We start from the raw sequence: 12696 nt of genomic DNA on the forward strand, positions 1-12696 counted from the left end.
GCACAGAGGGAAGAGGAAAGCCTTGTCCTTCTCACTTAGCTTCTTTAGGGTGCCTCAGGAGCAGTGCCTTGCTCAAGCCTCACCAGTGCCCAGGAACGCTGCCCATAGACACACATGGAACCCAGGAAATTGCATGGCAACCCAGGGCACAGAAATCACACTGACACAGAAATGTAGGAGACTTCATGGGCTTCACACCTTCCCTAAAACGAGCAAGACTCCCATGTACTGAAGTCACCATCCTTGGCCACAGGGTCATACTCTTGAGGGAAAAAATCACAAGGACTTCTGAGCAGCTCAGCTTCTTCAGAAACTAACTTCAGGAGCCCCGATGCCAGGCAGATGGGGGACTTGTGACTCCTGAATTCATCTTCTTTACCCCCAGAGAGTTGGTATAAAGTAAAGGGGGTGTGCTGGGCTTGGAATAACAAACTCAGAATAGGAAGCTTGAACTGAGTGAGCCCTGCAGGAGTTGGGGTTTGACTGCTCTCCAGGTCCACCCTGAGAGGATGGATGCCTGAGTACCTGACTGACTCACCACCCATCTGGTATATCAGGGACACTATCACCTATTTCTCAAATGGAAACTTTCGAACAAAGTAAGCATGTAGGAAGGAAAGGTTCTCAATTTGCTAAACAATTCACACTGATGTTCCTGGCAACATTAACAATTTCTTTTTTTTTTAACATTTTATTTTTTTTCCTTTTATAAAAGACTTTATTTTCTTAAAATGTCTAACCTTTATTTTTTTAATTTAATTTTTTTTATTGTCTAAAGTTTTACATATGTCTTCTTTTCCCCCAATTGACCCCCTCCCCCATCCCTTCCCAGCCCGGGCAAGCCCCCACCGCCCCAGTGTCTGTGTCCATTGGTTATGCTAATATGCATGCATATAAATCCTCTGGTTGCTCTCTAACCGTCCTCCCTTACCATTTGTCTCTAGATTGATCTATTCTTGTTCATCAAATTATATTGATCATTATATCCCACATATGAGTGAGATCATGTGATATTTATCTTTCTCCGACTGGCTTATTTCGCTTAGCATAATGCTCTCCCATTAACAATTTTTTTTAAAAAAAAATAAATCTTTATTGTTCAGATTATTACAATTGTTCCTCTTCCCCCACCCCCATAGCTCCCCTCCACCCAGTTCCCACCCCACCCTGTGCCCTTACACCCCACCCACTGTCCTCATCCATAGGTGTACGATTTTTGTCCAGTCTCTTCCCGCACCCCCCACATCCCCTTCCCCCAGAGAATTGTCAGTCCACTCCCTTTCTATGCCCCTGATTCTATTATATTCACCAGTTTATTCTGTTCATCAGATTTTTTATTCACTTGATTTTTAGATTCACTTGTTGATAGATAGGTATTTGTTGTTCATAATTTTTATCTTTACCTTTTTCTTCTTCTTCCTCTTCTTAAAGAATACCCTTCAGCATTTCATATAATACTGGTTTGGCGATGATAAACTCCTTTAGCTTATTCTTATCTGTGCAGCTCTTTATCTGCCCTTCAATTCTGAATGATAGCTTTGCTGGGTAGAGTAATCTTGGTTGTAGGTTCTTGCTATTCATCACTTTGAATATTTCTTGTCACTCTCTTCTAGCCTGCATAGTTTCTGTTGAGAAATCAGCTGACAATTAATAGGGGTACTCCCTTGTAGGTAACTAACTGTTTTTCTCTTGCTGCTTTTAATATTCTCTCTTTGTCTTTTGCTCTTGGCATTTTAATTATGATGTGTCTTGGTGTGGTCCTCTTTGGATTCCTTTTGTTTGGGGTTCTCTGTGCTTCCTGGAGGTGTTAAGTCTATTTCTTTCACCAAATAGGGGAAGTTTTCTATCATTATTTCTTCAAATAGGTTTTCAATATCTTGCTCTCTCTCTTCTTCTGGCACCCCCATAATTCGGATGTTGGTACGCTTGAAGTTGTCTCAGAGGCTCCTTACACTATCTTCATATTTTTGGATTCCTTTTTCTTTTTGATTTTCCGGTTGGGTGTTTTTTGCTTCTTTGTATTTCAAATCTTTGACTTGATTCTTGTGATCCTTTAGTCTGCTGTTGGATCTCTGTATATTATTTTTTATTTCAGTCAGTATATGCTTAATTTCTAGTTGGTCCTTTTTCATATCCTTGAGGATCTCACTAAATTTATTGACAGTTTCTAGAAGATTCTTGAAAAACCTTATAACCGTGGTTTTGAACTCTATATCCAGTCATTTGCTTTCCTCCATTTCTGTCATTTGTGACCTGTTTCTTTGTCTCTGCATTTTGGCTGCTTCCCTGAGTTGATAGAGTGGCTTTGTGTGCTAGATGTCCTATAGGGCCCAGTGGCTTAGCCTCCCCAATTACCTGAGGTGGACACTCTTGGTGCACCCCTTTGTGGGCTGTGTGCACAGTCTTGTTGTAGTTAAGCCTTGATTGTTGTTGGTATCACTGGGAGGAATTGACCTCCAGGCCAATTGGCTGTGAGGATCAGCTGTATCTACAATGGGAGAACTTCTGTGCTGGAGACACCCTTATGGGGCAAGACTTGCTTCAGTGGGGCTTTGGTGCTCACTGAGTCTGCCCCCTGAGTGTGTCCCTTATGGATCTGAGGAGTTGTAATCTGGATGGTCCCACTCTGACCCCTGGGTACACTGGCTCTTGGATCTCCAAGGAGGTGCAAATTTAGCTTTGCCTGAGGCCACCCAACAGGAGCTATGGAGAGATCTGCAGATTCCTCTTCTTAGTTTGGGGTATGGAGGTGACCAGATGAGGCCCAGCTGTGAAGCAATGCAAGCTGCTGAGGAGCCTTGGGCCTTCTTTTGGAAGTTCTGGGGTTCTCTGACCCAGCTGCCGTTTGTTAGGTGATTTTAGATTGCAAAGGACCAGGCCATTCATATGCAAAAGCCTCTGCATTCAGCTGGGGTGGGGTTGTAAATTGGGTGGGACAGGGTCTAGGGAACAACAGGGCGGAGCAAACAGCAATGGCTGCCCGTTAGCCCTGCCCTAAGAGGCCCCTGGGTCTCAATGTCCCTCGCTAATCGCTACAAGCACCTCTGAGAAAAAGCCGCCCTCGTGTTCTGGCCTGATGCCAAACAGTCCAGTTTCCCCCGTATGAGTCTGGGTCCCCAGAATCTTGTCGGGAACTGGAGTTCAGATCAGTCAGGAGCTTGTGTCTCCCTCCTGATTGAAAAAGACACCCGTGTCCTCAGTTGCCAGCCCTTCCCACGTGCGCACCTCCATACCTCTGTACTTTATTTCTGCACCTCCTCTGAGTCTCAGTGTGCTTTTCTCTTCCCTTCTAGTTGTAGAATTTCCACTTAGCCAGCCTTCCTGTAGTTCTGGATGATGTCCGTTTTGTCTTTTAGTTGTAGTTTTGAAGTGGTTGTGTGAGGCAGCAAGTTCAGGTGTTTACCTATGCTGCCATCTTGGTTTCTCCTCCCATTAACAATTTTTTGACTTCATGTAACAGTCATTCCAATCTAACAATCTGCAGAAATCAGGGGAGCATCATCCCGTACAACCTAAGATCCAAGGGGCTTAATTCTTTTCCTCCTCCTATCTCAGAGCATAGGGATCCGATGCAGCCCAGAAAGTCCAAGTGGGTAGTGATGACCTGCAGCAAGTATGAGGTGTTCTCTGCTTGTTTTGCCCTCCCTGCCAACTTTCAATCCATCACTGTCAGTAGTGGGCGACACTGAGATTTTAGAGTAGCAGGTACAAGCTAAGAGCCTGCTTCCCAAAATGGGGCCCATTGCTCTCAACAAAAGAGCTACTTTTGGATTTATTTCGTCAACACCAATTCTTTGACCATCCCTTCTAGCTCTGATCTTCCAGGTAGAGACTTAGATGACTTATTGCAATTGGGACAACAGAGAGAGACCCAAATGGCTAACCCAGTTTTTGAGAGATCACAGTGGTCAAAGTCCAGAAATAAACCTCAACTGGTCATCCTCATCTTAAAAAGTAAGTTGCTGATACTTTCCACCGAGAGTTAGTGCTACACAATTGTCAACTGTTAATGTATAAACTCCTTAAAATAATAATAACACCAACAACTGGGCAACAACAATTCAAAACATGTTAATTTTCAAAATATTATTTCTAAAATATAGTAAATAAGTTACACTGTTTGGATTCCCTTAAATATATGCATTTTCATTGGGGGTGGTATAGTTCCCAAGGGGTCCAACAGTGGGTCTTGAATATGAAAAAATATTACTCTTTTTTTTTTAATAACCTCACCCGAGGACATGCTTAGAGAGATAAAGGTGGAGGGGGGCGGGGAGAAAGGGAGAGAGAGAGAGAGAGGAACATCAATGTGTGAGAGAAATATCTATTGGTTGCCTTCTGTATGCTCCCTGACTGGGGGTCAAACCCACAACTCAGGTATGTACCCTGACTGAGAATTGAACTAGCAACCTTTTGGTGCATGGGATGAAATTCAACCAACTGAGCCACTCTGGCAGGGCAAATATTACTCTTTTACACAGAAACTGAAGATATACATATGGCACATATATGTCTTTGGTATTAAATTTTCATGAGGGGATGATTAGGAAAAAAGTCTAAGAAGAGTCCTTGGAGGGCGGGGGGCAATAGGAAACAATGGTTGAGAAACACTACTTAAGTAGAGAATAACAATTATGTTCTTTGCTATAGGACTCCAAGTTATGCATACAGACTTCTCTCCTTATATTCTGCGATGGTTATTGAGGTAAATGGGTGGGTTTGTTTCTTCTTAATGGCCCTGACCCTGAGCCCAGGTGCAAATGCTTTCCTGGGTGGTAATTTTTCTCCTTCACTTTTCTAGGTTATCCAGTCATTCCTCAGTGGGTTGTCTTCTAGCAGTGGCCTGTCAAATCCATAATCTTAATTTTACAGGCAAATATTTAAGTCCATCCTAGTCAGAAAGCAACAACCTACTTCCCTATTGAATCGTGTGAACAGCTGAGTGGACTGTCTTATGCCTGTTTATGTATTTTCATGCGTCTCTGTGTTTGCATGTGTGTTTTTGATGGTTGAGATCACCAAGAAAACCTTAGATCATGTTCCACTGGAACAAGCAGAAAAACTTACGGTGCAAAGGGTTTCAAAGGTCTTTTCAGAGACAAAGGATCCATCAAGGCCAAAGAGAAAGATGGATGTATAGGAGAGCATTCCTCCCAGGATGATGAGGTTATTCATGTATGGACTCGACATCTTTATCAGCCTGACAAGAGAAGGAGATACCACAGTTACAGAACGGGCAGTGTAGTTATTCCTTCCACAAGTATTTTGACTGTGTATACCAGGGGTGGGCAAACTTTTTGACTCGAGGGCCACAATGGGTTCTTAAACTGGACTGGAGGGCCGGAACAAAAGCATGGATGGAGTGTTTTTTTTGAACTAATATAAATTCAAAGTAAAGGAGTGGAGGGGAGAGCAAGAGAATCCTCCGCTCTTTCGGCTCCGCGGGCCGGATAGAACAGCTGAAGGGCCGGATCCAGCCCACGGGCTGTAGTTTGCACACGGCTGGTACTGTTGCGAAGGCTAGAGGGGGAGAGAAAAATGTAAGTCCTGATCTCCTCCACTACCCTCTCCCCAAGACTGTGCCAAATGCTTATCTGACCTGTGTATTAGGGGCTGTTTTCCCCTCACTAAAGATCCCAGACAGCTATCAACCCCCAGTTGTTGATTTTCCTGCCTCCTTGGTCAAGTTCACCCACCACTTCTCTAGGGACAGCTTGTAGCATCAGCTTCTTCAACCATTAATTTTTAATTTACACAAAAACATTACGTTAACAGCTTTTTGTGTCTGGGGCTGGGAGGACACGTAAAATCTAGAGAATTCTACATTTAGGTTCAGCAACTAATCACAGTGAGAAGGAAGATGGCCCCGCCCCACCACACTCCCCCGTGCTGAGTGGACCAGGTCTAGGAGGAGGTCTTCAGGTGAGAACTCAGGTCTGCTCAGGAATTGTGGTCACCGTAGTGAGTGAGCATCCACTTTGGCCGCCTGAAGCTCACACTATCCTTGCACAAAGAAGGCCACACATTGGGTAGGAACACCTCCTCCACTCACCAGGTAGTGGAGGTGGATGATGGTGTCCTTGTCCCTACCCTCCACCACTGTCTACCTCAGGCTGCTGTTGGGGGCAGTTTTTATAATCCCAAACTCTACATTCTTCTCTCTCACTTCCTTCAGGAATTCTGCTGTGATGCCTAGCTGCCCAGCAAGCCAGGACTTGGTTAAACCATCAGCTGCTGGAGTTCACCCTCAGAGGCGCCTGGCTCCCCCAGCACAATCCACTCAGAACATCTTGGGTTTTCAGGTGCTCCATGACCCAGGTGTTCTTTTGCAGATTGTAATTATGGTCAATTGTTCCCTGAACATTTCCCTTCAGAATATGTATTTCTATTAATCCTTCCACATTTAAAACGTGTAATGTGGTATCAAAGTGGAAGAGAGAGAAAAACCCTGCTGTAAATTGTGAACCATTTACATGGTCTTTCGAGTTGGGAGCAATGGGTCCAGCGCTTGGTCCCTGCTACCCACAGAGGTGCACAGAGATTGGCAAAGCAATTAGCTGGCTGAATTTCCTCACCTGTAAAAGCACAGATCACACTGCCTAGACAGGGGTCCTCAAACTACGGTCCGCGGGCCACATGCGGCCAGCCGAGGACATTTATCCGGCCTGCCAGGTACCGCTGCCTGTCCTGCTTAGCAGCCGACTCGTCCCGGGCCTGCAGTGCGCATAGGAATTTGTTCATAGTTTTTTTTTTAAACTATAGTCCAGCCCTCCAACGGTCTGAGGGACAGTGAACTGGCCCCCTGTTTAAAAAGTCTGAGGACCCTGGTAGGCCCTAGGGGCACACGTGAAGCTGAGGTGAGACTGGGTTCCTGGAGGCCCTTTTATAAACCAGGATCTGCTAAGGCACCTTCATTCTTATTATCTCAGGAAGGAGGGGAGAAGCCAGGAGCTGGGTAGGCTTCCTGGAGGAGGGGACCTTAATTTTGTAGGTAGCATTTAGGAAGACAAAAGTGAGGGGTACCTGGAACTTTAGTGACATTTTCCTCCATACACATTTGTAGATTTTTAAATCTGCAAAGCCAGTAAAAAAAAAAAAATCACATGGATGTCAGCCTATTGGAAAGAATAAAGATAATTTTTCCCAGGAGGCTAAGGGTAGTTTAGGAATTAAAGGAGTTTAGTCTTATTTTAGGGGCCTCTCACCATTGTGATGGGACTTCTTGAAGTTTGTGGGAAGGGAATCTAATGTTAATTAAGACTTATGTGCCCAGGCCTTGTGCCAAATGCTCATTTAAGGTTTGTTGCAGTGGACAAAAGTTGCTTTGATTTTTTTGTGTGGCAGTGAATGTGTTATTGGTGATAAAGAAAATAAAACAACAGTCGAATAAAATTCCATTTTGTCCTTCAGGAAATAGGTTTGGCCTGAGCAGTTGCAAAAAAACAAACAAACAAACAAAAACCTAAACAAACAGCAACAAAAAATCGAGAGCCCGGAGGTTCCTCCTTTACAAACAAAGAAAAGAAAAACAACTGTTCTCCCGGAATTGGGCTTGTTCCTGGCAGCCCTTGGAGGTCATGCATCGTGGCTTCTGGGCACGACAGCAGAGCTGTGCTGACCGTGGGTGGGCACTGGGCCTGTGACTGAGAAGGTCCTGCTCTGAGTCCTTGCTCACCCTCTCCCACAACAAGGCCAGGAGCTGCAAACCAAAGAAGCTGCCTGTGCTTGGTAAACACTACCACCTGGGATGGTGACCTGTTCTACCCACAACTGACCAGAATAACTCAGAAAGCGAGCTGCTCTCCCCTGGAGAGTGAAGGGCATGTGCAAGGGAATAAAAATCAAGGGGATGGATTCTGCCACTTGCATAAGTGTGGCCTTGGACAGTGGCCCCTGCCACTGAGCTTCTGTGCTTACATCTGTAATCTGGGGAGGGGCTTCCTAGACTGCAGTGAGCTGCAACCAATGAAGTGCCAGGCCTTGCACTTAGTGAACCCCCCTAGGCCGTGCTTTCCCAAGATGCTGGGGGTGGGACAAAGACACTGGGGAATGCTGTCTTCTAGATTTCTCCTCCTGGGCCAGCACAAACTGCACGAGCACAGACAAAGTCCTGAGAAGGCCTATGGACCTAGATCCTTCAGTTTTATTTAAACCCGCCTTCCTCAAACTTATCTGACAGAGGCTCCTGTGTAACGAGCAGCCCTGTGTCTGTGTGCATTTAAGTGTGTGTGTGCGTGCGCGCACGAGTGTTCATGAAACACCGAATAACATCGCAACGAATGACGGCACACTTTAGGAAACTGCCCTACAATCTTCTGTAGCCCTGAAGAATCCGTCATGCGATGCTCGCATACTTTGTCCATGAGGTTTGTCGATCCTGAAAGCACGATCCAAGAGGAAAGTGTGAACGACTTACTTCTGATTCCGGTTCTTGATGTTGAAAAAGAGAAAAGCGCTGGCCATGATCATCCCCAGGATGGTGAGGGCAGAGAGGATGCTGTAGAGAGGTAGGGAGATCTTCCGTAGCTGCTCTAGGATGATGGTCTTGTCTTTTGGGGGTTCGGATCCTGGAAGGCAAGGAAAAGACATCAGCTGAGCCCAGTGCAACCAGTGCCTGAGGGCATCTCTGCCTGGATGTTTCTGACATTTGCCACCGGTGCACAAACTCTGTGCAGGACACATCTACCGGGTGAGCGGGCTCTCGTGGCTGGCCAGCTTGCCTAGCAGGGAGCCTTAGCCAGGACTTATTTCTTTCTCTAAAGAGAATCAATAAGGAATTTGTGATGCATTTAATAGCCATTAGAAGACTAGAATTTGATTTGGTCTAATTACCCTGTTGAAAAACTGTTGCCATTTATCCCCAAAGGTAACAGTGGCTTGTTGCTGTGAGAGGGTACCACTGGGTGTCACTGGGAGTGAGGAACTAGGCTTTGGCTTTCAAGGGCTATGTGCCAACACATGATAATGAACATCCCTCAACAGGGTGGACACCGTGCCTGTCAATTCCACAGAGATGCATATGTGCTCTGGTTGTGGATTTTCTGCTTCAAGGTCATTATGTTATAAAAGCTCTTTCTGATTTTCCATTTTCATAGGACTCGCTAACTGTGGGAGGCAGAAGCTGCCTGTGTGCCTTCCCCTTCCTGTTGTGCCAGGACTGGACAGAAACAGTGGGACTCCATATCTCTGTGTGACTGCGAACTGTCCCTGCTCATTCTTCAAGGGCACAGGAACCTGGGGGAGCCCCAAGGGAGGCTGAGCAGACTCATCTTTATAGAAGGTGGCACAATTGTCCTGTTTTAGTTTTACCAGGTACAGGGAGGCTTGGGAGGACAAATGCAGGGACACCCAACCCCACCCCACTTCTTGCCAATCCTCTTTCTCAGCTGCTGTTTTGGGTCAGGCTTCTGCTGTAGGACTGTGAAATAATGTTGGGGCTTTTCCTTCATGTGTGGAATCAGCCAGGTGCTTGGGGAACCCACCAGGGGTCACTATGAGTCCCCCCACCCCATGGCTGTGCCATGGGTACCAGCCTACATTATGCCTCCCTTCCCAGGAGACAAACAGGATGGGCAGATATTGCTTTTAGGGTTTAGGGCTCCCACAAACATCTGTGTTTCAAAAACTTTGACAGCAAGTTGAAATGTGTTTGGAAACATTCAGTGGATAAGAGGTCTTTGAACATCTAAACAGCCTAGGGAAGCTGCCAGGTTGGAAAGCAGCTAGGAGCCTGCTGGCATGGTTAATGTAAAGTGTTAAGCAATTCCAAGTAAACAGACTTTTATAAGGAGTGGCTCCAAGGACTAAAAGTCAGGGCAAAAGTAGACACAAGGTGACGGAGGTAACACCATTTGTTGCTTCCAGTGAAAGTGCAACATCTGGAAACTTCCTCACCCTCCCTATTTACCTCCCCTCCCCCCCTCCCCCATCTGTAGCCTGGGCTGATTTCTGGATCCCTAATACAAGAGCCATCTTAGGGGTGCCCATGAGTTCTTGGCTGGAAACAAGTCACTCTCTGGGCACCGAGAAAGGGTTACACGATGACTATGACCACAGCTGTTTGTGTAGAAACAACTTCAGAAAATTGACAACAGCTCCTCCTCCTTACTCCACCCGCTCTTCCCCCGAAATGGCACCTCCCCACCTGTGCATCTTAACTGAGACATTATGGAAGCCAAATGGTAACAACTTGTCAGAAGTGTTACTAATAGCAGCAGCCCTGAATTTTCTTTCTTGCTACTCATCTGGTCCATCCATTCATTATTCATCCATTTTTCATTATTTCTTCATCCATCACTATTCCTTCACTCATCATCATTAATAATCATCTTCTATCTATAAGGCCCAGTGCTGGGTACTAGCGATTCAAAGATAAACAAAACGAAGTTCCTGTCCTCAAGGAACTTACACATTAGCTGTGTAAGGAGAAAAAGGCAACTATAAGCAGTAATATTTACCAAATGCTTACCATGGGCTAAGCACTTTATAGAGGTTTTCTTATTTGATCCACACAACAATCTCATGAGTAGAAAAGATTATTCCCATTTTGGTGAGTGGAGTGGGGGTCGGCAACAAGTTTCTAGGTGTTAAGTAGCTTTTACAGCTAGTAAATGGCAAATCTGGCAGAATTTGAACCCATATCTGCCTAACTCTGAAGACTGTGCTCTCATACTATGTAAACTGCCTCCAATGACAGCGTCTAGACTCTGGATAGCACCAATCTCTGGGGGGCAGGCAGAGCAAGGACACATTGCTCTGCTGTGTGATAGACTCTAGAGGGGGGCCTGAGCAGGAAGCAGGAAGCAGAGTGAGTTCTGCCTGATGGAGTCAGGAAGGGCTACAGAAAGGAAGATGAGTAGTTAGCTTTCACCAGGAAGACAAGGAAGAAAGGGCATTTTGGGCAGAGAACCCGGCAGAGGCAAAGACATGGTGATATATGGCATGTTTGAGGAACTGTAAGCAGTTTGGTTGGGGAGATCTGACAGAGAAGGCAGAGAAGTGAGGAGGTGTCCTTTCATGAGTGTCTTGGGGGCAATACCATGGAGTAAGACCCCTTGTTGTGCACAACGAACACCATGAAGTGCTCTGAGCAGAAGTGGGGCATCTTCAGCATGACATGATGGCAAAGGCACTTTGGCTGTTAAGGGCAAAATGGACTTGAGGGTTAAGACTGGTTAAGCCTGTCCATACGCCCACCCATCCATCCATCCATCCATCCATCCATCCATCCATCCACCCACTCATTCATTCATCCACCCACTAGTTCAGTGGCTCACATGTTCACCTGTTCACTCATTTATTCATTCATCCACTCACTTGATCAATCATGTATTCATAAAATATCACTGAATCTTCAACTTGTGCCAGATTATGGCTAGTGCCAGGAATTTAAAGCAAATACGATCTAGTCAGGGAACTCATGGTCCAACAATCTAGATATTTCAATACAAAGTGATAGTGGCCATGGTAAAGGCAGAGAAAAAAATGATGAAAGCCAAAAGAAGGGAGCCATTAGCTTGGTTGGGGGGCAATAGGGAAGGCTGTACAAAAGAGGTGTTATTTGAGGGAATGGTCTGCTAGGAAGAGCAGCATGTGGAGAAACCCTATTATCAACCAAACTAAGTTCTTTCCCAGAGGAAAAGACAGAGCTAGATTTAGCTGGGCCACATTTAAAATGAATTATTCCTGGCCATCCTCTGGTTTAAACAGATGCTTCGGTGAAAGCCAGCATTCATACGAATTCCAGTGACCCATCCCAGGAGCTGGAATACAGCTCCCATGTGAGTGACGGGGACCTTGTGCTCAGTGAGTGCATGTGTTGACAGGAGAGGATGTTCCCTGTTCCCCACAAGGCCAAAGACTCTGAGAGCTTGTCCGAAACCCTCAGATAATATCCAAGCTTGTGAGCAATTGAGCAGACCCCCTCCTCCAAGAAGGCCACTTGCCTTACCTTGGAACCTAATGGTGTCGTTGATGATCTCCAGCGTGTCAGCCACAGCGTTGTATTCTCCCACCTTCACCTCCCTGCGGTCTGTGGGGAGCAATAGAGAGTGGCTGGTGAGATCTGAGGCCTGTGTTTGGGTCTGAGTGCTCCTCTCTCAGCTCTTGCTCTCCCCACAGGCCCTGGCTATCTTCTTGCAGGCTTTTCCTTTCCCCAGGTAGAATCACAAAGCTTCCAATCTGATCTGGGCTAGAACAAACACCCTCTCACACTCTCTTGTCAACTGTCCTTTGCTGTACATGTGTAGAAGGGGAACGCACTCCCCTATAACTGGATTCTCTGCCTGTTACCAAGTCCTTCCTGGTCATTGAGCTGAATGTTCTCTCTGTAACTTTTCCCTGTCATCTGACTCTGCCCTCTAGGACCCCCAGACTACCTCTACTCCCTCTGCCCCAGGCAGGCCTAGAGATTGAAGACAAAGACAGAACCCCCCGCCCCCGACACTCTTCCCCCACCCCACCTTACTAAACATCATTTCTATTTCCCACCTCACCCAGGCCCCTCCTGGGGCCACACTCCACAATATCACTGTCTGTCTGATAGAGTGTAGACCCAAGGACTGACCAACACACTTTAGGTATGATTTGGTCAGCACCATCCCCTCCTTCATTCTGCACATTATGTATCTATTGATATATTCTGAGGTAGAATTAGCATCTTTCAGAGGACACATTGCTCTGCTGTGTGATAGTGAG

General features: G+C 46.0%; 1 protein-coding gene across 1 annotated transcript in view; it reads right to left on the bottom strand.

Moving 5' to 3' along the window:
- The window catches only part of GABBR2 (gamma-aminobutyric acid type B receptor subunit 2), a 339710-nt gene that overhangs the window by 74791 nt on the left and 252223 nt on the right, over window positions 1-12696 (bottom strand). The window contains exons 9-11 of the mRNA XM_080668601.1: window positions 11951-12031; window positions 8417-8567; window positions 5068-5200 (exon numbers count right to left, since the gene is read on the bottom strand). Coding sequence (XP_080524727.1) covers window positions 5068-5200; window positions 8417-8567; window positions 11951-12031 — 365 coding nt within the window. The remainder of the gene's footprint in view (window positions 1-5067; window positions 5201-8416; window positions 8568-11950; window positions 12032-12696) is intronic.

The sequence above is a fragment of the Plecotus auritus genome, assembly GCF_963455305.1.
Source record: "Plecotus auritus genome assembly, chromosome: 5".
In the NCBI taxonomy this organism is placed as follows: Eukaryota; Metazoa; Chordata; class Mammalia; order Chiroptera; family Vespertilionidae; genus Plecotus; species Plecotus auritus.